The following is a 26,978-nucleotide window of genomic DNA, read 5'->3' on the forward strand; positions in this document are numbered from 1 at the left end:
TTGTCATTCTTGATGGCTGCCTCATTAAGTCCTAACTACTTGGTCAAAATAAACAAAAAACTATTCCACATTCTATATATGTACTACATATTTGTATCTACAAAATTTGAATACAATGGAATTACACTTTTCTGACCAGATTGAAGAATTTCAATAAAAATGCAACAGTATTAATTGAATAGTGTTAAGGTGAAGCAGTTTAGTTTTGCGACAGTGTAAAATTATAAATTAGTAATTTAGGTACATACTATGTATGTATTAGAATATTGTTTGCCTTAATCAAGGAGTTCTTCTTTTAAAACAAATTTGTATGGCAGTAACAAAGGACAAACAAACCACTATGGAGCTGTACGCTCCCAAAGAATACAGATAAAATGATATGATTAGGATAAAAAAGGAAAGAAGGATAAAAGAGTGCTCGATATCGTAACAAAATTTGGTATTTGTATTTGTCTTATGTTGGCTATTCGTAGATTGAAGTCTTAAAAAGAACCAGTTGATGTTATACTTCGATGCATCTGCCTACTCCTCCTTTAATATAAAGTATATCGATATAAACGTAATCTCTGGCCATGCTCGGCTGCTGATCCTACTTTTGTTCAATACGATAAAGTAGGTGTTATATTTTATTTGCTTTATCTAGTAATTTAGATAAAAATAAATACATTTTGTTAAAGGTGGGACAAGTTGTTCAAAAGTCGAGTCATTCATGTTTATGAGCTAAAATTTCAACTACGCCGGTGAGAGTTTGTTTATAAAAGAAGAATTATCGAAGTACATTTTAATTATGTATAATATAAACACAATTTAATGGGATATGCAACAGACTTTAAAGTCACATAAGCGGTTATCAATTACTTGTGGCTTAGATCTGTGGTGAAGGCATATCTCGGAGCGGGAACATGTGCTCGTATTGTTGTTGCAACAATAAGCATGATTTGTTAAAACCACAAACGAGTGAATTGAGGTAATCAGCGCACACAAACCTTTGTACGAGGCGGCAGTATCGCCAACAATTAGGTAGCAATAAGAACAACGACAATAAAGATAACAGTAGCAGCCTAACATTTGCATACAAATATACAGTACAATCTGGATAGATCGGACAGCGTCGTAGTTCGGATATCCATTTCATAGTCACGTAAACCTTTCAGTCCGCACAACGACATTCTTCTCCCACCTCAGAAATTAGGGCACGTCATTTATATAGTTCATAATTTATTGCATATGAATAGTAGACATTCCTAATCATACCCGTATGTATACAAATTTTGCCAGTTTCAATTAATCATTGCTCCTTTTACATTAAAAACGAACTGCATGCTTTCATGATCCATAAAAATAAGTTCTATTTGCTTAAATTATTGTTATTTTCAGTGTTTTCGTTTTCTCGCTTACCCGTAAGTTTCGGTATTTCCGACATTGGCTAATCACCTATTATTCGGACTATCAAGGTCATACTGTATATACTACATACATAGAGTATGTATATAATATTAGTAATGTGGAAGAAACGAAATAGTTACGCAGCAAGAAATGCTTTTATCGTCGTTTGTGCACGAACCATAGTAGATGTGGTTATTGGTGTTGTTGTTTTTGTTGTTGTTGTTGTTGTAATGGCACACTTTTCTAATATGCATTGAAATTATTCACTTTGTAAGCTGCAAGAGCTGCACATGCACCACTCAGCCCCCCTCGGTCATGCCGCTCAACTAACCACTCACTCACTTGATGTTGTGACTGCCTGACTGCCTGACTGCTGCCATTTGGCACCAACAGTGTTTGGCACCTTCTTGCTGCTGCTGCTGCTGTTGCTGCTATCGTTGTTGTTGTTGTTGCTGCTGCTGCTGTTCCGCTTGTTTGCATATTGCAACATCTGTGCAAGCGAAACCAATTTAAAACATACGCCGACACATGCCACACACCCACACAAATAGTATAGTACTATATATCTGAGCACACACAGTCACTCATCATACATATTTCTACATATGCTGCTAAAAATAACAACGACAACATTTTCCCTTCTTGCTTTTCGTCGTCGGCTGACTTGTTTTATTATTGCACTTCGCCTGAACTTCAATTTCCCATCATTTTTTGGGCTTTCGGTCCCGGCTGGTGGAGTTGAGTTTGTTGTTGTGCTTTTTTTGGAAGTGCCATAATAATCTACAAGTATGTAGGTACATTAAAGCACTCCGATTTTCACTCTTTCCAAGACACAAATACTATAAACTGAAGTCAAACTAGAGTTTGGAACAGAAAATTGAAGTCTGTGCCGATAGGTGACGAAAACATGCTAGAATTGGAGAAGGCGGTTCACGCTATAGGTTTCTCACTTTGGTTTCCACTCGAGGCGTGAAACAATTTTGAATGGCTCGTATTTTATATAGTTGATTAAATGACACTTCTGAACCGATTGTACTTGTGTTTGTGTGTCATTTACATTGTTATTTCCTTCCCCAATGCTTCCTGTTGGGCTAATTACAAACTTTTCGAATGACCCACATAAGTTTATTCTTATGCAAGTACATATCTGTTCATATATTTATAGCGCACACGAAGCACAGGAAATATGCACTAAAATGTCGACTTGTTTGTTTTATTTTGACGCGTAGTGAGTGGGCATTGAAAACGACAGCCAGAGCTAAAAGTTTCCAACACACTTCGATAAAATAAGTAGCTTACTTAAGCTCTCTCTATGGGGTGTACATATGTCTGAGCGTATGTGGCAATAAATCATTTTCAGAGTTATAGACAAAATCCATAATGCGAAACTTAACCAAACGATGGGTGTGAGACGAAGTTCAAAGCAAATGCCTGCACATCATCAATAATATGAGGAGGAGGAAGTGGCTAAGAAGCTATAGCCATCACCATTTGCATTTGGCCACACTGTGGGCCAATTTCCGTCCATTGATGTAGTAAGACCCTTTCGTATAAGCTGCGCAAAGTAAACAAATCATTTAAAACGTTGCAGCTGCCACAAATTACAAGTCTGTACTGGGGCAGGGTGCGAGCAAGAAGAGTTTTTAATTACTGAGGTCTGGAACTGCGAAGATGATTCGAATTGCGTTAGGCACGAGTCAAGGCCCATTTAAATGCTCAATTCTCGTATTCGGGACTACTTTCGCTTTCGTTTGGGGCTTTCAATTGTTTGCGGTCGCCCCATCTGGCTAAGAGGTGGGGGGCTCGGAGATTGCTGAGTGGCTTGCTTCCATGCGCCAAATGCTTGGCTCAGGGCCAACAATGCTTTTTTTTGCTACAAATACATATTTTATTTGGCAAATGCATTTCAATATCACTTAGTTGCATTTGCCATTACAGTCGTCAGTCATCATTACGTTTTGTCGATTTCGTATTCTCCTATCCATTTTCACTTTGGCGATGTCATTGTCATTCCATTGCAATGCATTGTTTAGCCAGAACTGTAAAGAGGGCGAAATTTCGAATTGAATTTCGATGCAACTGCAAAATGTTTTAACAAGCAGAGTGCCGATTTGTTTCTATTTTCGATTCCACTTTTAACACACATGCATTACGAATTATGTTTGTGGAGTTGCACATGTATTTACAAGGAAGAAGGAAACATCTCCCATCCCATAAAGTATACATATTCGTAATTAATATGACGATCTACACATGTCCATTCGTCTGGATGAACAGCTGGATGTCGGAAACGGCCGATCTCACATTAACCACACTGGAGATGTACACTATTCTAATTAATTTTTACATGCACGAATATGGATATATGGGAAATTATGTTTTTACCCTTGCTGCTTGGAGTCTGCATGGCTAGGAAAACTGTAATTCTCATAGGACTTGGTTTCAGTTGTTAACAATGTCTCTATCTATGTGGTTTTGCTAAAATATTTTCTTTGGCGTCAGGCACTTGGAAGTGCAGTCGAACTATTGGACTGCAACTGAATGTTTCGAAATGTTCCCATATTTATGGAATAACACATAAATATTTATGTCACGTGGCTCGATTTATGGCTTCAAAGAACGAACTTTGATGTCTTTGTACAAAGTGCCCGACGAATAAACTAATAAAAAACTTACATTAAAATATTGACAGCGCAACCCGAAAAAGTTCGCTAGAAATGATATTGATTGTAATAAATTTGATTAGTCTACGATTTCCAGGTAGAGTTTAAAGTATGGCTATATGCCTGTACACATACTTATACTATAAATACATATGTACTCGTGCATATAAATAAATACTCATAAACTTTCATTCACATGTTACACGCAACGTCTGGCGGTGACAAACTAAATGAAAATGAAAATCACGTTCACAAAAGTCACGTTTAACAATAACAAAAACAAGGAGCTAAGATTTTTTTATGTTTGCGCCAAAGCTACTTATGTTCCCTTCATTCTCTCAGAACTAAATCCGTTCTCTCCGTGTTCGCAAACTGTCTGTACCATCGAACCTTACGCAAGACACATTTTTGTTTTGTCTTTCACTTTCCATGTCAGTTGTGGTCAATAAGGTTATCTTATACAAGTATATATCTTTACAAACAAAATCGGTTTTTATGCAAATAATCCAATTCAATCATATATAGTACATATGTTCTATGACAGCTGTATTGTGATCTGTTCTGGTCGGTATTGACATATTATCTTTACTTTAGGGCATAGTTCTATAACTGGGGGAGGATTAGTGATTAAGGCAGAACATATTGATCCATCTCCCCATCTATAATACTTCTAGTGGCCAGCTATGTGTGCTATAATAAGTACCTTGTCTACCATTCTTTGTGTTTGACTTACTTACCAAAAATAATTTACCTTTTCCTTTACCTTAGAGTTTATTAAAGGGTATAAAAATATCTGCAGCAGACTTTTGAGTTATTTCCCTTGGCGCAGTTTTTGTTTTTTTTTCTGCATACACATTGTGGTTGGAGGAGGAAACATGTGTTTGCCTCCCGTCGGTGCTTAAGCCAACGTCAGCGCCAACGACGTCATAAATCTTCATACAAGACACACACACACACCTATGCCCACCTTCCGCGTGCTAAGCACCGGCATGTTGTTGCACTGCCCCACCCATACCCTTTCCGTCGGGTCCGAGTCCAGTCCGGCGCTGCTCGCAGTGGTGGGCACCGCCAACAGCACCACCAACAGCACTACCTCCAACGGCTTATTCCCTGCCACCTTCATTAGCCGCTTCTACGTCAGTGGCAGCGTCGTGTGCTTTGTTGCCTTGTAGAAACGTGATTTCCGCTATTTTTCCTTTGTAATTGTTTACATATCGAGGCACCCTTCGATCGCTACCCCGAGGCATGTGCGCTACAACTAGTTGATGTTTTTTCTGGTTTTTAGATTCAACATAAGGAGGTTCTTACTCTTCTTAGAGCATGCCACACATTCGAAGGCTTGTTTCAATTGGCCTGAATATTCTACATGCGTGGGGTGTGCTTTTTTAACAAATCACACATATCGCAGCCCTAAGAGCTCAAGTTTCTGATTTTCTACTCATTGTTGCCGATCTGAATGTTTTATTTATAAGTATAAATGAGGCATTACTGAAATGACGCGAATACAAATTTATTTTCGATACATAAGCTTACAAAATGTTATTTTTTGAGCTTAACCTAAAACAATTATTTCTTGAATTTTTCGATTTTCAATTATATTTTTACAACCCGTACCCAAAAAAGGTCAAGGATAGACAATGTTCATGGGAATGGAGGTATATGTTACCCGTACATGTTCTTGGTCGGTGTGACAAGACGAGTCGTCCGTCTTTTTTTTCGTAATTCTAGAACGTTTTACTCCTGGCTAGTGCTTATACTACAAGTATACATATGTCTCATATGAAGGTTTATAGTGATGGTTCAATTCCAAAGAAAGTTATTGCCATAAATGTATTATCTGGCAGCAGCTGTTGTTGTTTTTGCACATAAAATCACACTCACAGACCCGTTTAAAAACTCTACAATTCAAAATATATATGTACATATATAAAGCCACATACGTTGGTATATCATGATTGCTATACAAGTATGTATTACTCGTGTTTGTTATATTCAATTTACTTTTTTTTTTTTAAGTAGGTACAAAATTTCAAAATTCTTTAAAAGCAAACATTTTAAATCTTTAACTTAAGTAGGAATTGCGATTTTAGAACCCGACTTTCCGACATGCCATCCTTGTTTTAACAATCGAAATACGTAAATCTATAATATCAGAGATTTTGAATTTAACTTTTTGGTTGAGGACTTGGAGTTGCATTAACACCGTAGCTACAGCCGTTTTGTTATAAATAAAAACCTAAAGAACTTTATACCGTACCTGCAGGATAAAAGGTGAAGCTATATTTAATTTGTGCAAAATAACAAACAGAAAATAAAATATACTACATATTTGTATAATCCAAAACAAGCAGAAGAATAATTATATGCATGCACATGAGCTCACATGGACCAAACCTGTTAAATAGGCTCCCTCCACCTAGACCATATGATTTTATTTTGTTTGCTTGAATTTCCCTCTTTTCGTTGGATACCAGCAATTCTTTTCAGTGTTTTGTTTAGTTTATAACTAAACTTTTCATACTCATACGTAATTATCCTATTATTCTCTGCCTGTTTTGAATGTTCAGAAAAGTTCTTGGGAATAATTTGTAGTCCAATACAGACTGCAGCATCGGCTTTGCGTTTTTTGGTCTTCTTCTTTTTGTTTCTACTATGGGGGAACCTATTCATAGGAGCATATAAGCGGAAGTTTGTTTGGGTACAGAGTACGAGTATTTCACTGTCGGGCTTGCTCGACTGCAACTGTTGGTTTTATATTTGAATGTAAAACGGGTTTCCCAGCGAACCGTAGCTCACATTTGTATGTACTTGTAGTACAGTATTTTCTGATTTTTGGATAACAACATTTTTCCTAATCTGATCTGAATTTCGTGTTGACACATTTGATTTGGGACACTGTGCCTAACGAACCGTGTTCTGCTGCTAGCGGTGGCATAAGGCTTCACGCGTCAGTCCCTTTGCCCATTTTGCGGCGCTCTCAGTTATTGATTTTGAGGGAGCAACAACAACAGAGCCGAGAGAACTACCTTGCCCGCCTCGTCCTGCCCAGTTACTTACCCACTAGCAGTTTATTTATCACAGGCAGCGCAGGGACGGCTGCCAACATTTCCTTGGTGGCAAGCCTATACATTTATTTCAGTTTTCTTTTCTTACTTGGACTTTCTGATCTGCATTGTGGCATCATCATACTCAGTTTCTAGTGTCGAGAGTGAAGACTGGTAATGGTTTTTCACGTCTCTGCTCACGGCAGATTTTTGCCGGTGCATCCACCCCCCTTGTTGTTCTTGTTGTTGTTGCTCATGTTCGCACTCGTGTTGAAAAATACAGATAATAAACAAGTGACCTGAATATATAGTATACTATATGCGCGGGTAGGTAAGTACGTATGCATTTATGAACAGCAACCAACGTCGTTTGCATGTGCAGTTTGGGTTAAGGTTACCCCACAACCTCCGCCCCAACCACAGGTTCCAAGTTGCCAAGTTCTTGTTGGTAGTCGGCTCAGACGGCTCGGTTGCCGGCTACTGATGTATCTGTGTTTGTACGAGTATCTGTATCTTGGTTAAAAAGTAAATACTGCTGATGTTCGCCAAACAATGGCGCTAGTAGTGTGTAAACACATGAACATCTACATATGTATACATGGCTATACTTGTATGTTTGTAGGAACCGACCAATGCCGGGGAGTGTGCAGGCTGATGACTTTACACTCGTATTGTCGTCTTTCATAGAAATCAAGTGTTCTCGGCTTTGTGTGTGCGACATTGTGTAATTGTGATACAAAGTTGGTTGTGTCGCTTGGCTTTATGGAACAATCAGCTCAGAGCCACAGAGAACAAATGACTTGAATTTTGCAAGAGTCTGTAACAAACTATGACTATTTGGAATATTAGAATTGAGATAATTATGAGTTAGCTTTGATTTGAAAAGGGAGGATTTCATAAAAATGGCAATTTCTTAATTGCAGCTCACTTTAAAGAATACAAATATTGCACTGCGTAGCGACATTTTGATATATATCATATATATCAGTAAATAGCAAAGTATGAATGGTGCAATCTCAAAGCATATTGAAACCTATAGACTCATGTAGTATAGAAGGAAAGAAAGGACACACTTAAGTTTGTTTTCCAATTAACAAATTAAACATTAACATAATTTGTTAAAGATTAAACACAAAATTAAATTAAGCACTGAATCGTTTACTAGATAGACGCATAACAGACATTAATTATTTATCGTATTTCCTTCAGCTCTGGCCAGCACCGAACCCAGCCACACAGTTCTGACAACAAAGACAGCACGTGGGCTGCCACGCGCATGTCCTTCACCTGTCCCCACCTCTTACCAAAATGCCTTCTGAACCGAGCCATATACGAGTACATACAAGTACAGGTACGGAAGTCCAGTTTGTTGTTGGTTTTACTGGTGCTAATGCCTCCTCTAAAAATGGTTAGTAATTATGTAGCCTTATTTACTCTAATGCTGATGACATGACGTGCGAATGATTTTGAGGGGCGGGCCGCGCCATGGCTTGAATACAAAATGTTTTGGGAATATACTATATACGTGTAAGTATGCCGATAACGACAAGTAATCTATGCCATAATACAAGTATGTCGAATGAGTGAGATTTGGGAAAAATATATTTATTTATGCCTGATTGAAGCGACTTCGACAGGTCGGAGGCTTTTGCATTCGTTTTGCAGAGACATTCGAACAGATGTACTGTATTGGAGATAAGAACAGATATTTATATAGCTATTTATCTAATCTGTGTGCTACCTCAACATGAAAGATGTTAGCGCTCCTGTACGTAATCCGTGCAATAAAGTACTCTTTGTGATAATAATGAATGGGAATTAAGAAGAAACATATTTTTTCCTGATTAAAGCTACTTTGACGAGGCAGAGGATTTTGTACTTAGTATCAAAAACATTCATACTATATGTATGTAAGCGAAGTTGAGATAAGAGCAGGAATATATATAACTATCTAATCAGTATGCTACCGCCACATGGATGTTGTTAGCTTCCAGATTTAGTTTAAATATAGCTGCACGAAATAAGATTATTTCTTTGTAATTCAGTTATCAGGTGTTATCTGCTATCTTTAAGTAAGCCTCAAGATTGTTTTTGTTTCTGTATCTATATGAGTGTTTAGAGGATGTTTTTCTTTTAAGTCATAACTTTGCCTATCTCAACTGTTTTGATTGCTCTCCGCTTTCATTCATCATCTATATTTGCCACCATCTGAACTTACCACAATCTTATTCTGCTGCTCCAGTGCTGACCAATTGCACGCTGCAACAAAAGCAAATCGAAAAGAGACAATTATTTATAAAATATACAATTTATTGATTGCAAAATCAATCAGTCAATTAGTGTACGAGTGTCAAAAGTCATCCAATAGGATTTTGTTGTTTGTTATACTTGCAAATACATACAAGTATTTGATCCCAGGTATGCTCAAGGGCTCACACACAACAAACAATACGAATAGGCTCAGTTGCCAGCCACACGACCTTGACCTTTTGTTGGCTGGGCTGATGGTGACTAGCTGTCTAATTATGAGAGACTAGAATATTTTGAAAGCTGTCTTAAATTTTGAACATTCCCCTGAGCTGAGCGCTATAAAGATAGCCAAAATGGTAAATATGTTGAAAATGTGTAAATCGAATCGACTAAAATAATGTGTATTGTAGGTATAATTATATGAAATTCCTGTTAATGATTTTTGCAACTTTTCAAAACTAGTACTTAACTATATTTAATGCTAGTCCTAAGCTGAAATCTTTGAACTCGCAATTATGACTTTAAGTGTTTGAAATTCTTCCACGTGTTCAACTTTATTTAAATTATGTGTTTCATATGAAAACCGCCTAACCTTCGCTACTTTGTTTGCACAGCCCACTGGATTAGTTATGTATAAGTATTTATTGGATGCATTTGTAAATATTTGCTCTATATGCACATGTATATCTCAACTCACGTACACAATCACAGTTTTCGTTCATGCCCATTGCACTTGCTACAAAACGTGACGTCTATATATACACACATACATACGAGTACTATATATAGACGGGTGGTGCCCCCAATGATAATAATAGAGACGACATTAGCCCATATAACGCGACGTGTAAAATTCTTTAGCACTTGGTAATTAGTGGAGTAACATCGCAGAAACTCATAGACTAGCTCCCCGCTTCAGACACCACCACACTCTGACGCTTCCTATACTCTGCATTTTGCAAATGACTGACGCCAACGGTTTCATGATAATGTTTTGCTGTCTTTTTTCTACTTCTGACGATTTGCGTGCTGAGATTGCTAAACAGTATTGATTTTCATAGAACGTACGCGCATTTAATCATAGTCGGTGTTGTCGTTCTTGTCGTTGTTGTCGTTGTTGTTGCTGCTTCGCCGAAGCCTCAGACGTTGTCTCATTACATTCGCGCCTTTGTATCCAATTAGTGAATGACTGACATTTTTATCGATAGTCATTTGATATTTAAGCCTGGACATGTACACGGGGCGTATGTGCAACGCACATATAATTTGTGGTCGCTGTTATGGTTTAAGATTGTTATTATTGTTGTTGTTGTTTTTTTTTTTGTCACACCCCTCTGCTTGGTGTGTGTGTGTCGTGATTTTCAATTAAATTCAATTTTAATTCGCAAATTCGCAAACACAATTTATTGGCGTATTCTGACTTTGTTGTCACTTTTCTAATGCGGAAAACTTGCATATTGTTATTGTTCGATCATGTAAATTTCCAGCTACGACGCATTAGTCTATCGGTGTTTATAAATTCTCCAGTAGCAAGGTGAGTGGCTTTATTTGTTTGCTTCAAACTGCTTGAATTTCATTTGCTTTGGTCTGTTTTGGAACTGGTTCCTCGGTACCGCTAGCGAAAATCTTATCGTTTCCTCATTCGTGGCTTTAATTTGTTTGCCAGCCCAAACTTTGTATGACAATCTATAGTATTTGCACAGTTTGTTGTGAAAGGCAGCAGACGATAAAATATGCAAATTAGTTATTTCTCGTTCAAGTGAATGTTAACAATACATATATAGTACTATACTGGTAAGTAGTTGACGTAGTTTGGAAGCCCCTATTAAAATCGACAAGTTCTTATCCGAATGAAACTTTCGTATTTTCGTATATGACTTAGTGTATGCTTCCGTTTCTACGGTAAATAATGAAACAATTTTGTTTTAATGCATACGAAAACATCATAATCTTAGTTGCAACTGTGCTTAATTTAAATTTATGTAAACATAATATCTTTAAGATTTAAAAAGACAAATAGCATAATTAAAGAATTAATATCAAAATAAAGTAATATAGGACTTTCGAAATTGAAGAGTTATTTCAATATTAGTTACTTTTACAACAACAATTAACTAATTGGGTAATAAAATTGACTTTAAACATTATATTATGGAAAGTGCCTTTGAATGTGTATGATAACTCCTTATGTAACACATCTTTCGTTAACATTAATCACATCAAACATTTCTATTTGATATTACTGATCCAGCCATTCTTCTTCCACTTACTATTAAACACATAAAATAAATAATGAAATTCCTCCAAAACTTAAATATTTATAATAATATTTCAATTTCCTTATTATTACTTCCTTATTATTTTAAAAACATTACATAAAAATTATATTGTCTAAGTAAACATGTCTAATTTTTGGTACTTTATTATTAATTATTCATCCTGGTAGTCTTAGCTATTAAAACCGGTTAGTTGCAAGTTGAATCTTTAGCATTGAATAAATAAATAAATTAGGCTGTTTTATTAATTTAAATAAATAATTTTATAATCAATAAATTCTAATTTCATTATATTTTCGAATGACTGAAGTAGAAATGTCATGGTTACTTGAAATTGCTGTACTTTAGAATGCAGTGCACTTAATATCTATAATACTAGCATTAATATAAGTACTAAGGGTATAATGAATATTCAATCTATGCCATTGGGCAACCGATATCAAACTGTCCCTGAAATGCTTTCATTACGAATTACACAATATGTAATCACAATTATTTTTGTATTTCCTTTTGTTTATTATTTCTTATCATAAAAATGTCCCTTTCCGTAGCTGCGGTTGGACAACAAATCGCCTAAACATTAGCTAACCTACTACTAATCGATAGCAATTGCCCCAAATGGCAGCACGAATAATTGAAACAACCTCAACGCAATAATATTGTCAATAATTTATGAAGTAGTATAACGGGGTGGGGTCTATAAGCCGTCATCCATTGAGGGGCTATAATCGTGAATTGGTAGTCAGCCAAAGCTGCGTGCTATGTCAAAGGTACAGAATACAGAAATCGATTTGGTCTCCAGATAAATTATTCAAATAAATATCGAGCTATTGTAGTCAACAGTAAATCGACTTCCTTTAAAGGTTATGATTTAGGTAGAGCCAAATATATTTCTTACGTAAAAAGTACGTGTACAAGTTTGAATCAAGGTATGAAAGGCATACTATATTAAGTAAAAAATGTAACAGGCAAATAGCAAAAAGCACTATCGACCCCATAAAGTGTCTATGTACATATATTCTTGATCAGCATTTGCAGTAAAGTCAATGTAGCCATGGCAGTATGTCCCTTCGTCTGCCCATCTGTCCTTCCGTCAATCCATCTGTATGAACACCTAGATCTCGGAGAGCATAAGAACTACAGGCTCTATGTATAAGTGTTTTGTTTATTCATTTCCGTGTATTTCCGTGCATTTCCACGCATAGACGCAATATGGATGTATACTTTTGAAACGGTGCATAAAAATGTGTCTATCTATATATTGAATATTTTATATATTATTTAAATTATTTAATTTTAAAACATAACTAAGCAAAAAAATTTAATAATTTTTTATTTATTTTCAAGCATAATGAACACATAATTAACTTATATACATAAATGATTACTAATCTTAAGCATGTGGACGGAATACATAATCATAATATTCAACCAGAGCACAGAACAGGAAAAAGATATAGTATTTAATTGAGTAGGAAAGTAATTTCAATTATGATCTACTATTATGAATTATTTAATTCGTTTCAACTTAATAGACTTTATTTAAGAACATTCCGATGTGTTGGTATTTAATAAAAAATGCTTTCGAATTATTGGTTTATTAAGGCTAATTAACATATAATTTCAATGTAAATTCGATATTTATTGTTCACTATAGACTTTTAGTATCAAAATTCTAACACAATTTTTGTTCTCTATTCAGTCACTATTAGAACTTATTAACAGTTAGTACTAGATTTGTACGAGTAGTCTGCTTTACACTTTTCCAATTCGAATACAGATCCAGTCATTAAGTGCTCCACTTGAGAGCTGCAGCTGTTCCTGGGAATTGTCGGTAGAGTAAGGGAGGGTCAGGCACTTTATAGTCTTGTATTGGAATATATTGCTCGAACTCGTAATGAACAATTTGTCTGCCCCTGTGCGCGAGATAAACTCTTGTTCGCACAATCAATACTAATTAACCTCCTCGACGCGCCGCTTAATTATTTTGAGTAGTGAAAAAATAAATATTTTGTTAAGCTCTTTGAGCAGCTGGTGGGAAGGCATAAGACAGACGGACAGGCGGACAAATAGACAGATAGACGAACTCTCAATGGCAAGTAGAGCAAAGGAGCCAAGTGGGGGCCACGAAAACAAACAGAGGCGCGCCTCCGTCGCGTCGAATAACCGCCGCCGATAATTTTCTACTTCAACACGCATCTGTGGCGACAACAACAGCAACATCAACGTCGAAAACGTGGGCATTGAAAACACAGAGAAATATTAAAGAAAACAACAAACACAAATACAAATACAAGTAGAAGACGTAAGGAAGGAGGCAGTAGGCTGGCACATCGTTTCCCAGTTTAATTAATGCAGCAAGAGGTGAAGAGCTGTGGCACTGGAGAGCAAGACGGGCGCCTGCCGCAGCCCCGCTAGTTAGTTGGGGCATGCAAATGTGCTGTTGTCTCCTGCAGCGACGTCTTTTGCTCCTTGATTGCTGGTTGGTTGTAGGGCGTCAGTTGTCATCGTAATTTTCTTAGCTGGTCGTCGGCAGGGACGCAGCGGGTGGTCGTGTTTGTGACTCATGCGCGCAATTATTTTTAGGTCTATCGAAAAAGTGCATTACAGTCAGCATTACAGGTATGTTTATACTTAATAATAGTCTGTTTATGAAGAAATTATTTATTTGCGGTTTGTGAATTTATAGGGTATCATAATTGACGCTTTGGCAACATTATCTCTCAATAATAAACTGCTCCAAGAAATCTGTGCAATTTATCAGTTCGGTGTGTGATAAAGGCTATCAAAAAGGGAGGTAGAGACTGTCATATGAGAAAAAATTTAATTTAGCTTCTTGTCTATTTAATAATTAATTAATAATAATTAATAATTATTTAAATATAATAATATTAATAATAACTCGAAAATAAACTCCGGAAATTTCTATAAAATTTCTTTTAAAATAAAAAATTGAAATTCTAAGTCAATTGTTATAGAAATTCTATATATATATATATATATATATATATATATATATATATATATATATATATATATATATATATCCAAAGCAAATCTGAAACTTAGTATTTCAAAGCACTAACTAATATTTGAAAAAAAGGTTAATGCTTTCACTTTGCAACTAATAAATAAACTTCAACTAAGAGAAATAAAGAAGACAAGATGCTATTATTTAAACTACTCCGATTTTAACAAGATACAGATATTTGTCGAAAAATTGATCACAAATTAAAAATTAATAACACGACTAGAACCCAATGTTTGTTAAAATTATTTATAAATTGGTATATTTCTGATGCATTTATAGATGTAATGTACAATGGAAATTCAAACATTCTCTTAGAAGAGTATTCAATCAACCGACAGGCTCTCATATTCCATATTAAAAAGCAGATGTTTTTTTTATGATTTATTCTAGTGTCTATTATTGTAAAGTAATGGGAACATCTAATTTTATTAAAGACTTATATATGATAAATTATATTTACAAAATCCACTCAAATACCAAAATATACATTTGTAATAAATCAATGAAAATAATAAATATGCCAAAGCCAATAAGCCATATAAATAATTTGTATATCTTTAATTTATGGTCAATAAAGCTATAATGACTAAAACAAGTTGATTGCCAAACACGTCACTACATGCAAATAGATTTTCACAGTCAAATTCAGTCGACACTTGATAAGATATGAACCAACCTGTCAGGGAAGTATTGGGCATGTAATTAAAAATCATTCAAAATTCTTCAGGAAATTTATTAACGATTACGTTACATAAATGGTGTAAGAATTTCCGAAGAAGGTGCGTGTCAAGCGCACTGCAAGATTGCGAACAAGAAGAAGAGACCAAGCAAAGCAATAAAAAGACGTTTAAATTAATTAAAAACCAATTGACAAGTGATAGGAACCGCAACAGCAAGACTAGATTGCGGCTGAAACGAAGAAAAACTCCGAAGCAAGCAAAATGGGTAGACTAGCAAGGGTTATAAGAACATACTGCTGCTCGATTCGTTAGACATTTGATTGAGTTTCGTTTTGTGTACAAGTATAAAGTGGAGACAATGTCTAAATTAAATACCTTGAGTCTGCTTCTGTTTAAACACATGTTGCCACTGAACTCTAGCAACACAATTGAATCGCTGTGAAATACTGTAAATAGTATTCACACTCCACACACATACCTGCCCGTTCACAAACACTCGTACATATGCACCTACTACAGTGAAACCTCTGTTGACCGCACACTCACCGTCGACCAACTTTTGTCCATCCAAGTGGAGTGTCCGGTTAACAGGATACATAGACATTCTTTTCATTTTCGATTATTTTAAATATTATTTCTATTAAGACGATTTAAATAAAGTGACTTTATTCAATTATATTGAATCAATTTATGTGAGTACTTACATATAGCAGGCAAATTCATTAAATAGCTTTACGTAATATATATGTACATATACATAAACATACAACTTTATTTTTTTTTTCGTTAAAAACCATTTTTGAGTTAATGCGCTCCATTTAAAAGTGCAGAGCTTGGCTTCAGCCGTAGCAGAAAAAAAACAGATATTCACAAATTATTGTAAAATTTATATATTTTTTTCTTTTGCACCCATTCCTGAGCAAAATAGCAACACATTTAATTTATTTTGCAGTATTTGTCCAAGCACTACTATAATTTTGTTCGTACACAACTGAGATACACCTAATTCTGAGATATGTAATTTAATAACAACAATAATACTATATAGCGGAAGTTGTAGGATATTTTATAAAAATCTTGTAGTAAATCACATGGGTAGAAAAAAATAGTTTAATGAAGAATTACTATAATTATTTTATTACAATTATTTTGCATGCATTTGAAACATCCATTAGGTACGTGTCCAGCCAAGATAGACTCTAGCTCTAATTTTTCGAAAAAAGTGAGAGTCGAACTTGCTCTAAAATGGTCAGCAAAACGAATGTTCTAAAAAAAGTTTCCGTCCAAGAGGGTTGTCCGTTAAGGGAGTTTTCACTGTATGTTAACGCTGTTGTGCTCTCAGAATGCTGCCGAGAGCTTTGACATGCGTGGCCAATTTGTCTGCTGCTGCGTACTCGTACTGCGAAGGTTTGTTGGCCCGCGAACATCGGCGCTGTAATGGTATTTCGTATACGCACGGTTGCCCATTGCCCAAAGCGCCTGGAAACGCTCATGATGTTGAGCTGCCTGTGTCCGACTGTCTCTGTCTGTCTGTAGCGTTGCTTTTATTGCTGGCCGTTAGCTTGACGCTAGCGGTGTTTGAACTTTTAACAGTTTTTTCACATTGTTTTTGTTTGCCAAAAGTTCATTGTTGAGTTCTATTCGCCTCTGTGGCTTTTTCCCAGTTCACATATGTGCGCCAGAGTTCAGCATTTATTTGTATTTGATCGCGAAAAGCGTTGGCTTGCGGGTGGACGTGCATTGTACACGTATAGTATGTACGATTAGAAGCGATTTGTCATGTAAAAACTTTTCCTTTGATTCCATAAAATGCGAACAATTTGTGTGTGCTGCCCCAAAAGCTCCGAGTAGCCACACGGTTCCACAGTCAACATTCAATCGACTCTTTAATAACTTTCCTGTTGTTGTCAAATGTCGGCAGGAAAACTTTGTGGATTGCAGTAATAGACCGACGAGTCAGCAAAAGGAACAATATGCATTAAGATTCAGTCAAGAAAAGCCTTTTGCTTTCTCCGCTTTGATGCAAAGTTTCCGACCACTTGAGAAAGCCCACAGAAAGTTTATTTCACATAAGATGTCTGTAATTTGTACGAGCATATGCCTTTATTCAATATTCTGAACCCTTGCAAAGGGTTAGGGCCCACACAAAACGTATTTGATTGCCATCTCTTTTAATTTACTGCCATAATTAACTCAGATATAAGCTCTTTTGAAGACAGCGACAGCTTAGGCAACTTTCTTCCTTAAAACTCCATTGCCTAACCCAGATTTCAAACAAATAAGTCATGCGAAATTCTGAATGTAGAGTTAAGCTGGCCAGACCATGTTTTGTTGTTTGTTATTTTCATAGATCGGTATAAACTTGTTTTCATTTATACTTTGATATTATTTTCAAATGCGCACAGCTCGAGCCATCTACCAAATTCACAAATTTGTTGTGGAAACATGTGCTTCCAGCTCCGGGTGATGAGCTCACGTGGCTATGACAGATAATGGTGATTAAGCTTTAAAAATGTCACGTTCGATTGTACAGCAAGTAAATGATTTTTAGTTCCCTGTTTTATTAATTATTCAAATGAATATTGACCTTTGGTGCTGCGAATCGTTACGAGTAGTACGAATAAGTTTCAATGCGAAATGGAGAAATTTAACAAGTCATTCCTCAAGCTTCTTTACTTTCACTTCACTGCTTAGTTGCGTTTTTTTTTTTTTTTTTGGATTTTTATTCTTTATTTTCAGCGTACCTTCATCTGCTGCTGCTAACAAATGATTAGCCTTTAGTTAATCGATTCTTTTCTCCTGGCACTCTTCAATACAAACAGCTTCGGCCAGCTGCCAATGCAATGAACAAGACATATTTTACTTTCGTTTGCCAGAAAATTGGCGTTGACTTAACTGTTATTTAATGAGACAAGACGTCGCTCTTTCCGTTTCTGCTTCGGATGTCTCTGGCTTAATTATGCCATAAATGCTTACCAATTAACATAATTTACACTTCACTCACTGCCAGCTTCTGCCACCTCATCTACTCCATCCGCTCCATCCTCCCCCTAATATAGTCATGGACGTGGGCGCACTTGAAGCTCTGCTCCGAAATGATTCATTCGCAAATTCGTTACTGCCGTTGTTGTTGCTGTTGTTGTTGTTGCTTAATTTGTCGTTGTTTGTTACAAAACGTGCGGTTCGGCATGTTTTTGACCCAATTTCGTTCGCCTGGCGCAGTCGCCAGTTAACGAAGCGTACTTAATTTTAATGGCAAAGCATTTGTCTTTTACAGTTAGCCATAATACGAGTACAAGTATTTACTGATTCACATATTTTTATTTCCACCCACCTATGTACGCTAATGGAGCAATAAGCAGTCCCCAAGCTCGCCACCATCATCATCATCATCATTATATACATTTACTTCTCGTTCATGCCGCAGAGCACTAAAAATTCCGTTTGAAAGTCGATTGAGAAAGCGCGTTGGCGATTTTCCTCAACGATTAGCATTGCACGTTGAGCCGAGCAACAATTATAGGTAGTGTGTCGCATGAGATTATAAGTGGTTCCATTTTCATTGCGATTTCACTTGGAGTGGTGGCTAGAAACATTAAATGGGTATCGAAGCCATAACAGTGCCATGGCATTAAAACATACAATTTGCACAGACTGCAAATATTAAGCGAAACTCACAGATAATTCGAGTATATTAACGAAAATTAGAAGTCGAAAGTTGCAACTGAGCTAATTGCTGAGCATTTTAAATTGTTAAAGAAATATAGAAAATGAGAATATATTATATACTTTCATTATACAAATAATTCTATATATTTATTGATATTTCAATAGAAAAACAAAGTTTCATTTATGTGTGGAAGCTATATTCAATTTAGTGAGCTTTATCACAATAAATTGCGAACTTAATACTGTGTACTATGTCAGTGCTATTAAATTTTGTATTATAAAGCGTTTTTCCGATTTTTTATTTGGTCATCCATTCATATGACAACTGTGCTTTTAATATACAATTATAAGTACATCTTTCGATTAAGCTAATAAGCCGCAAGCCTGTTGTAGGCTGGTTGCCTCAGTCTGAAGGTTGCAGCAAAGTAAGTCATAAAAGCCAAAAACTAAAACCGGTTATGAAATTAACAAGTATTTAAGTGCAGTCACTCGCCATAACCCAAAGACCTTTGACTTAGTTCATGAATGATATCATAAAGCCCATTGGGCATCACGCATCAAAGGGGAGCTATGGTCTATAATTATAATGGTCAGTTGGAACCTTTGATCAGTGTTATCTCTGACAATGTGAAGGGTATCAGTGTTGCACTAAAGAGCCCAACAGCAAACAAAGCAAATTAGAAACGGCGGAAAACTTTAACAAGGGCATCTACTAAAACCAAATAAGGCATTTTATGAGCTATTAAATATTGTTTGTTGTTAGATTAGACTGTTGAATAGTTTAAGCATCAAGTTTAAGTTTGATTGAAAAACTCAATTCAATACAGATATAAATTAAATAAATTGATTCGTTCAATCAGAATGGTTACAAAGCAATAAACAAAGCAAGCGCACGGCATTCAAAGCTATGCGAGTCGCTGACGTTCCGGCCCGGTGATTAATAAATTAATTCAATAAACAATTTCAATTTATTTTGAGCCGGTTATTAGAATGAACCAGTCGTAGCTTGATTTGGTTTGAATGATTCGGTTTCAAACTTTTTCACTTAACGCACAATTGGAATCCCAAACTCAGGCTACGCGCTTCTTAACTAAAGTGCATGCATAATTAGTGAATACTATATTAATTATATATATTGTTTATATAGTATATTGTTATTAATTGATGTGAAAATTAAATGCCAGAACTTTGCTTGATGATGAAGTTGTCGACTGCGATGATAATAACAATGACATTGCCATCTGAACAGCGGATATATCAGGTTTTTATAACAGGCACGTGGCCCAGTCGTATGAGGAAGTCTTTACTGGCTCAGCAGCTGCCTTAGAGTAGTTTATACTTGTAAACTGAACAGCAACTGGAAATCGGACTACAAGTACGTATCGGTGCCTGCAAGTGTGTTCATTTGTTGTGCACCTTTCACCGCCTTTGACGTCAGCATATCCGATTTGTGGGGCACATGACAGCATACCCTACTGGTGGCTAACAATTATTGTTTGTCAAACGTTTTCACTTGCCATTTGTCGCGTACAGAAAGTGGTTCAACTCCTGCACATACACATGTAGTACACCTAGCCCTCGCTTAACACGGGGGCTGTGTTCCTAGAAAACCTCGTGCTAAGCGAGACATGGACTCCATACAAAATAAGGGGTTATGTTTCTAGATTTCGACATACACACAAAAAATGTTTTGCCGTTTAAATTTCCGCTGTTTTTGCGGTCTAAACATTTTCAAAATAAACAAAAAGTTACTCCAAGTGTTGAATATTTATCATTAACAGATTGATCTTGATCTTATAAAAAAGGAAAATATTTTGAAGCGTAAAAAATGTTGAAGCTGCTTAATAAGAAATTTAAGAACCATTTGGTGCCATTGGCATACATATAATTTATTTATAAGCCATTTTTGTGCTAAACATTATTTCTTTGTGGTAATCGCTAGTCATAATTTCTTCCAATATCCATTCAATATTATCCCCTTGAGCTCTTTTATAGATACAATAAACAATTCAAGGCAAATTTCCTCCCAGTACTGATTACATCGATAGAGTCAATTAGAGTTTTATAGCTATACTCATAGTAGTATGTTTTGAAAGTGTAAACTTTTATTTTAACATTAGGATTATTTTAACATTCAGATTCAGCTAGTGTTAATAGCCTGACCTGGGCATATTCCAACAACAAAGGTTAGTTAAAGAAATACGCTTCTTTTTTAAATATGTTTAACTTCTATAGTATAAGAACGAGGTTTTCAGCCTGTAAAAAAAACCAGCATATTCTTAATCGTGTTAGACCGAGTTCGTACTAAAACAGGTTGTGTTAAGCGAGAGCTAGGTGAATATATCTTAGAAAGCTAAAAATAAACCGGCGGCAGCTCACTATTCTAGTGTGTAAAAAGAAAAGAAATCAAATTAAAAAGTCGTGCAAGAACGATTTTTTATCGGTTCTTTCAACTGATATTTTCCATACGATATACTAGAGCTGGGAAACTATCGATAGTTGAGACATTCGATAATCTCGATGTTTTTCAACAAAAAGTTCGATACTATCGATAGTATCGTTTTTTTTAACATTTGAAATTCTGTTTATTATTTAAACTAAGGAACGGTTCATTTCACAGTCATTAGTCGCATTATTACTAATGTAACTAATGTAATTTGTTTTCAAATAAAAATACTTCCAATACTTTCTTTTAGAAGACGAATCGTAATTGTTCGTCAGAAATGGAACAATCGTCCTGGGGCCTTCTGGTAATTCGTATAATGAAAGGCCTGGGTGCACTCTCTTAATGTGGTTGAATAAATTTGACGTATTGCCACTTGTTTTATAAACATTCGAACAGTGGATACATCTGGCCGTCTTACCATCTTTCGACCTTTCGAAATGACCCCAAACCTTAGATTTGCCAATTCGGGGCTTCTTAATTGATTGAGAATCTCCCTTATTGTTCATGCTGGGATCTGCTTGCGAACAAAACTATAATGAATATTTGCACATAGCGTTAAATAAATAATTGCACCTACCCTTGAAACTTGCGTTTTGCAAAAATTTGTCCATATTTACAAAATTAGAAGCCGCCAACACCAATTAATTTAAACGCGTGTTCCCAATGCACCAAAAACAGTGATGTGAAAATGTAGAAAATGCGGGCCACTATCGTTTACTATCGGAACCGAAACATCGATAGTATAACGCTCACACAAAAAGTCGATATATCGATAGTATCGTGAGTAGTCGACCCAGCTCTACGATATACTATAATGTTCCGCTTTCAAACAAACTTTAGACTTTCACGGATTTAAAAAAATATAAAAATAAGCTCGTCTGGATTTTAAAAGAGTCTAAATACCAAGTTTGGCGTTCATCCAGAGAGTTGGGGGCTCGGACATGGCGATTAGTCTCGTCATGCTTAATACGAATATATGTATAGTATTTGAAAAAAAAGAAGTGTAGCAGACCCTATATTGTTGGTTAACATCACGAGAAGAATCGATAAAGACATGCCATACATACATAATTCAATTTACTCATTCGTTTCCTAGCAAATAAGTGCATGTTAGATATTAAAACTAAAACTGTCATTCAATGTTGGAAAATTAAACAGATTCTTATGATTAATAAGTTTTTTTTTGGTACAATTGATAATATAATGATAATAAAATTGAATCGCAGTTTGAGTAATATGCACTTTTTGCTAGGAAACTAATGATTAAATTTAGAAAAATCATGGGTAAGCAATAAATGTTCATGAAATTTTATTATTTTTCTGCACGAATACAATTGTGTTTCTGCTTTTATCAAAAACAAAGCATCCGGCTTAAAATGAATTAAAAATAGCGGATATTGTACCATATGGAGGCTCTTTTTTCACAGGTACATAATAAATTCCTTTATTCCGCATACTATTAGCTATATTGCCCATGCGTACAGAGCTCAAAGTATTTCCACAAGCATTTATGGTGGCAGCTATATAGTCCTTGCATGTGATTGAGCCAAAATTATTGTACTTAAGAGCTTCCACATAGTAGTCGATGCTACGGTTATGATTGCATTTGGTGGTTGGGCAACCCGGCTGAATGATACCTCCGTTTGGATAAAAGTCCGCGTGACCTATTGGCACCAGGAAACCCTCACCACCAGCATTAGTGTGAATGGCCTCCACATATCTGGCATCGCTGGAGTCTAGGCGTTTATGAGGAGGGTATACATTGAATAGAAGTAACGCAGCATCCAACGCGATGATAGAGCCAATCTCTCCTGAACCAACGGTCTTACCAGCAAAGCCCGCAACATGGGCGCCCAGATCAAAACCAACAATAGTCAAGCGGGACAAGAAAAGGCCATGGTACCTACTCAAGTGATTGATGAATTTTCCCACCTTATCTCCTACTTTGGGGACGGCCGCCGCAGCCAACGCATAATCTAACACGGACATTTCCTGCCAATCCACAATTATTATATTGTAATGACTTGAGGACAACAACGCTCTTGCAATTTTCGAGTTCATCTTGCTAGTAAGGCCCTGTCTCCTTCCATGAATAACAAAAACGGTTGGAAATGCCCTTCGAAAGTGTGATTCTGCTATGGAGGCTCCGATGGGCCCGATCTGCTGGGCATAATTTATATTCCAGTGGGTATATAGAAAGAATGATACAGCGTTGTCATCTTCAGAGTCCTTTTGATGGAACTGATGGCTAACCTGAACAGTAACTGAAACTACACAAAGGGTGTGTTCATATGAATGGATGAGGAGAATGGGGTTTTCTCTTGCTTGAGGTTTCTTACCCGAAATAAGTAGCACTAAGATAATGAAAAAGATTTTCATGGTGGCACTTCAACAACAAATTTCTCACCAAAGGTATAACAATGGTTGGCAATAAACCGTTCAACTAAACACTACTAGATATCTCACCAAAGGTAGCAATAACAATGGTTGGATATTAGCTTTTCAACTAAATATTAATTCTGCTTTCATAGGCGGAAGTTCCATTTACTTATATTAGGCTTGGTCTATTATATAACTAAAACAACACGTCTAGATCTTCTATGCATTCAAAATTGTTCTGCCTTTTGCCACAGTTGCAACCTTTATCGGTTCGATTGAATTTGAAACACACCGTAGCACACACGTAATACGTTTATCATACGAGAGCCGATTTGGAAGCCAACTTAACAATTCATCTGTGGCTGGCCAGAACGTAAAACCGCCCAGGACCAAACCCAACCTCTGGAATATGAAGATTAAATTGAAATGCTATGTTAAAGTTGTTCAAATTTGTCTCTCAACCCATTTACGTGTGGGTTCTGAATAAACCTGTATGTAGGTAAGTCTGAGTGTGAGTTCGTTTATGCTTCGAGTGCGCAAAACCAATTACAAGTACGTATACATACTCGTTCAGACTGTACGACAAGGCGATTAATGTAATTAAGTAAATATGTGCAAACATATGCACATATGTGTGTGTGTGTGTGTGTGCATGTGTGTGCATGGAAACATGTGATGTAATGTGAAATGCTCACAAACACGCATACTCTGATTAAACTGCACGGGTACGTGTATACTTGTACATATATGTAGCCAACAAACACAGGACTTTCCCTGCACGGCAACACAATCTTTTCATGCGATTAAACATTTAAATCAAATTTGCCAGACACGAAGCTTGGAAGCTTTAACATAAATGCTGCTCGCCCCTGCCCTGCATCTCGACCCGGATGTCCCCCACTTTGCATGCTTAATGCAGATCATGGCAAATGCTCATCTGTTACTAATTACAGAGCACGCTGGTGTGGGCCCAGAAAACAGAGTCCGCAGAAGCTAATAATGAAATGCTAAGCTAAAAATATGCTTAGCATTTTCTTCCGAAAAGCCGCACTTTAAAAAAGTAAAGATAATTATCTGAGTTACATTTTTATTCTACTTTACTTGTAAGTTTGTGTTAGTGTCAAAATTATAGTTGAGGTTAAGCTTTCTTGCAGAGTTACTACCACAAATTATCAATAAATCACATTAAAATGAACAAGGCTAATAAATATTGTTAGCTTTGGTAGTTTTGGTACATTTAAAACAATTCATTTACATTCGTGTATTCATATTCTTTTGTTATGCATGTGTGGACAAAACTTAAATAGTCATTTGTTCTTGGCTTGGTTATCTAATTAATTTTAATAAGTAGTATAATTTTTTCACTTCCCGACGTTTAGAATATATTGAATTGAATTCTAAAGTCATCTACTCGACTTTGGCATTTATTGCATTTATAAATATAATAAATAAATAAAATGTACGTGCATGTAGCTAACCAAGTATTGATATTGATTTAAAATATTGATTATTTTGATAAGCGAGAGAGACAAAACGATATTGATCGTTTTATTAGGACATCAATAGTTGTCCATATGGGTGAGTGCTCGCAGTATTTGTTAGGCAATAATATGTGGAAGGTGAGCCGGTTCTTAAGTTGATTTCATTAATTAATTAATATATACCAATAGCTTATCTTACCAAAGTAAATTTAAATTCCCAATTGCAATATGTTCCTTATGAATCCTATATGAATAGTGATGCACAAACGAAGAGTAATTATATATTTGTTGTTGTTCAGTTGACATGACTCCCCCGTTCGAGCATGTAGCACAACATAAGGCCGAAGCCGTTAAATGCTGTTAAGTTGTGCGAAAAAGTGGGAAAGTAGCCGGCACCATTTGCTTACGAAATTAACAATTTACATTGCACATGGCTAAGACCAGCCATGTCTAGCTAGTCTATGCTATAGGAATATATGTAAGGGTCTGTGTGTTTATCTGTCTCGCTGCTTGCGTGTGGGCGTCGGGCGTCTGGTTGTTTAAAGTTTAGCACGCAACGTTGGACGGACGTCGACGACGCGTCGACGAGAGCTATGACGATTAAATACTTAGTACCCAGATAATTGCAACTGCGGGTTCAATGCACTTGGCCATAATGAAGCGGGACAGAGACAGGCTGAGACGCCCATTCCCACCCTTGCGCCCATCGCCCCATCGAACAAGAAGATTATGGCATTATGGATAAAGTAAAAACAATTACAACGGGAGCGAGAGAATTGTGTAAATTTGCAAACCATCTGCCACAATATTAATTGTTGTTTGTATTGTTTTAATTTTTACGATAATATAACTGCAGCAACAAAAATATTAAAAAAAGAAAAAAACAAACTGATTTCGTTTGAGCAAAAGTCTCAGGCAATTGATAAATAAAGCCAAACACAATGGAAACGATGCGGAAGCTTTTTTCTGCATTGGCTTTTCACTTTTACTCGTGCACGCTTTTCTTTGTTGCTGTTGCTGTTGCCAGTTTGTTTGCTTTTCCGCATGCGTTGCTCGCTCTCAGTTAGCCTACTTGAAGCTAAGTCCTCTGTCGTCTTGTTTAGCGCTGTCCTATGCACAGTCTGAAGTGCCCGACGTCTGCGCTATATTCCAAAGATAACCATAAGACGCGATGCATTACCCATAACTAAATTGACAAACATATCCGCCCTAGATATTGAATGGAAACATTATGCATGCATATCTACAAGTATGCGAACCACATTTGCCAATAAGCAATATGCACTACTGATAAATCGGGGAAACTTACTGAGCGCAGGCTAATGGGCCCTGGCTTAGAATTAATCAGTGTATGTAAGCTGAGCGGAACTGACTACACACTTCCCGTTCTGTGAACGGATACCGATATGAAACTGAATAGGTCAGTAGTTTCAGCACAAGTGTTAGATTCCGTTGATTTTAGTGAAGGATTGTGGTGAAATGGTACAAAGACTAAATAAATGAACTGAAAACCTATCAAATATATTAATAAAAATAGTTAAGAAATTAAAGCTATTATACGAGAGCTATGGTAAAATCACTAATAGAAGGGGAATGAGCGATGCTGAAACACAAACTTGAGCTTTTAGGGGAATACGATTACCAACTATACTTTGTACCCATAATGTGATACA

General features: G+C 36.2%; 2 protein-coding genes and 1 long non-coding RNA gene across 4 annotated transcripts in view; 1 reads left to right on the top strand and 2 right to left on the bottom strand.

Annotated features, from left to right (window-relative positions):
- Positions 1–26,978, bottom strand: part of LOC115624743 (protein goliath) — a 46,987-nt gene that overhangs the window by 14,829 nt on the left and 5,180 nt on the right. For both annotated transcript variants that reach the window (XM_030519570.1, XM_030519571.1), the window contains exon 2: positions 9,312–9,352. The gene's annotated coding sequence lies outside the window, so the exon portion shown is untranslated. The remainder of the gene's footprint in view (positions 1–9,311; positions 9,353–26,978) is intronic.
- Positions 22,731–23,917, bottom strand: LOC115624744 (lipase member H-A-like). Its single transcript, XM_030519573.1, has 2 exons — positions 23,785–23,917; positions 22,731–23,715 (listed from the first exon to the last, which is right to left on the bottom strand). The coding sequence occupies exons 1-2, from the start codon at positions 23,822–23,824 to the stop codon at positions 22,817–22,819; spliced, it is 939 nt and encodes a 312-aa protein (XP_030375433.1). The 5' UTR covers positions 23,825–23,917; the 3' UTR covers positions 22,731–22,816.
- Positions 24,213–25,019, top strand: LOC115624745. The gene is made up of 2 exons (XR_003995486.1): positions 24,213–24,323; positions 24,654–25,019. It is a non-coding gene; the product is annotated as an uncharacterized LOC115624745 (long non-coding RNA).

This window comes from Scaptodrosophila lebanonensis, unplaced genomic scaffold (genome assembly GCF_003285725.1).
Source record: "Scaptodrosophila lebanonensis strain 11010-0011.00,11010-0021.00 unplaced genomic scaffold, SlebRS2 tig00000061-arrow-pilon, whole genome shotgun sequence".
NCBI classification, from domain to species: Eukaryota; Metazoa; Arthropoda; class Insecta; order Diptera; family Drosophilidae; genus Scaptodrosophila; species Scaptodrosophila lebanonensis.

Excerpts from the sequence above, each read along its gene's own strand:
- LOC115624744 (XM_030519573.1), bottom strand. The coding sequence starts at position 23,824 with ATGAAAATCTTTTTCATTATCTTAGTGCTACTTATTTCGG. Across the intron at positions 23,716-23,784 it reads CTTAGTGCTACTTATTTCGG|TTTCAGTTACTGTTCAGGTT; the intron begins GTAAGAAACCTC and ends CCCTTTGTGTAG.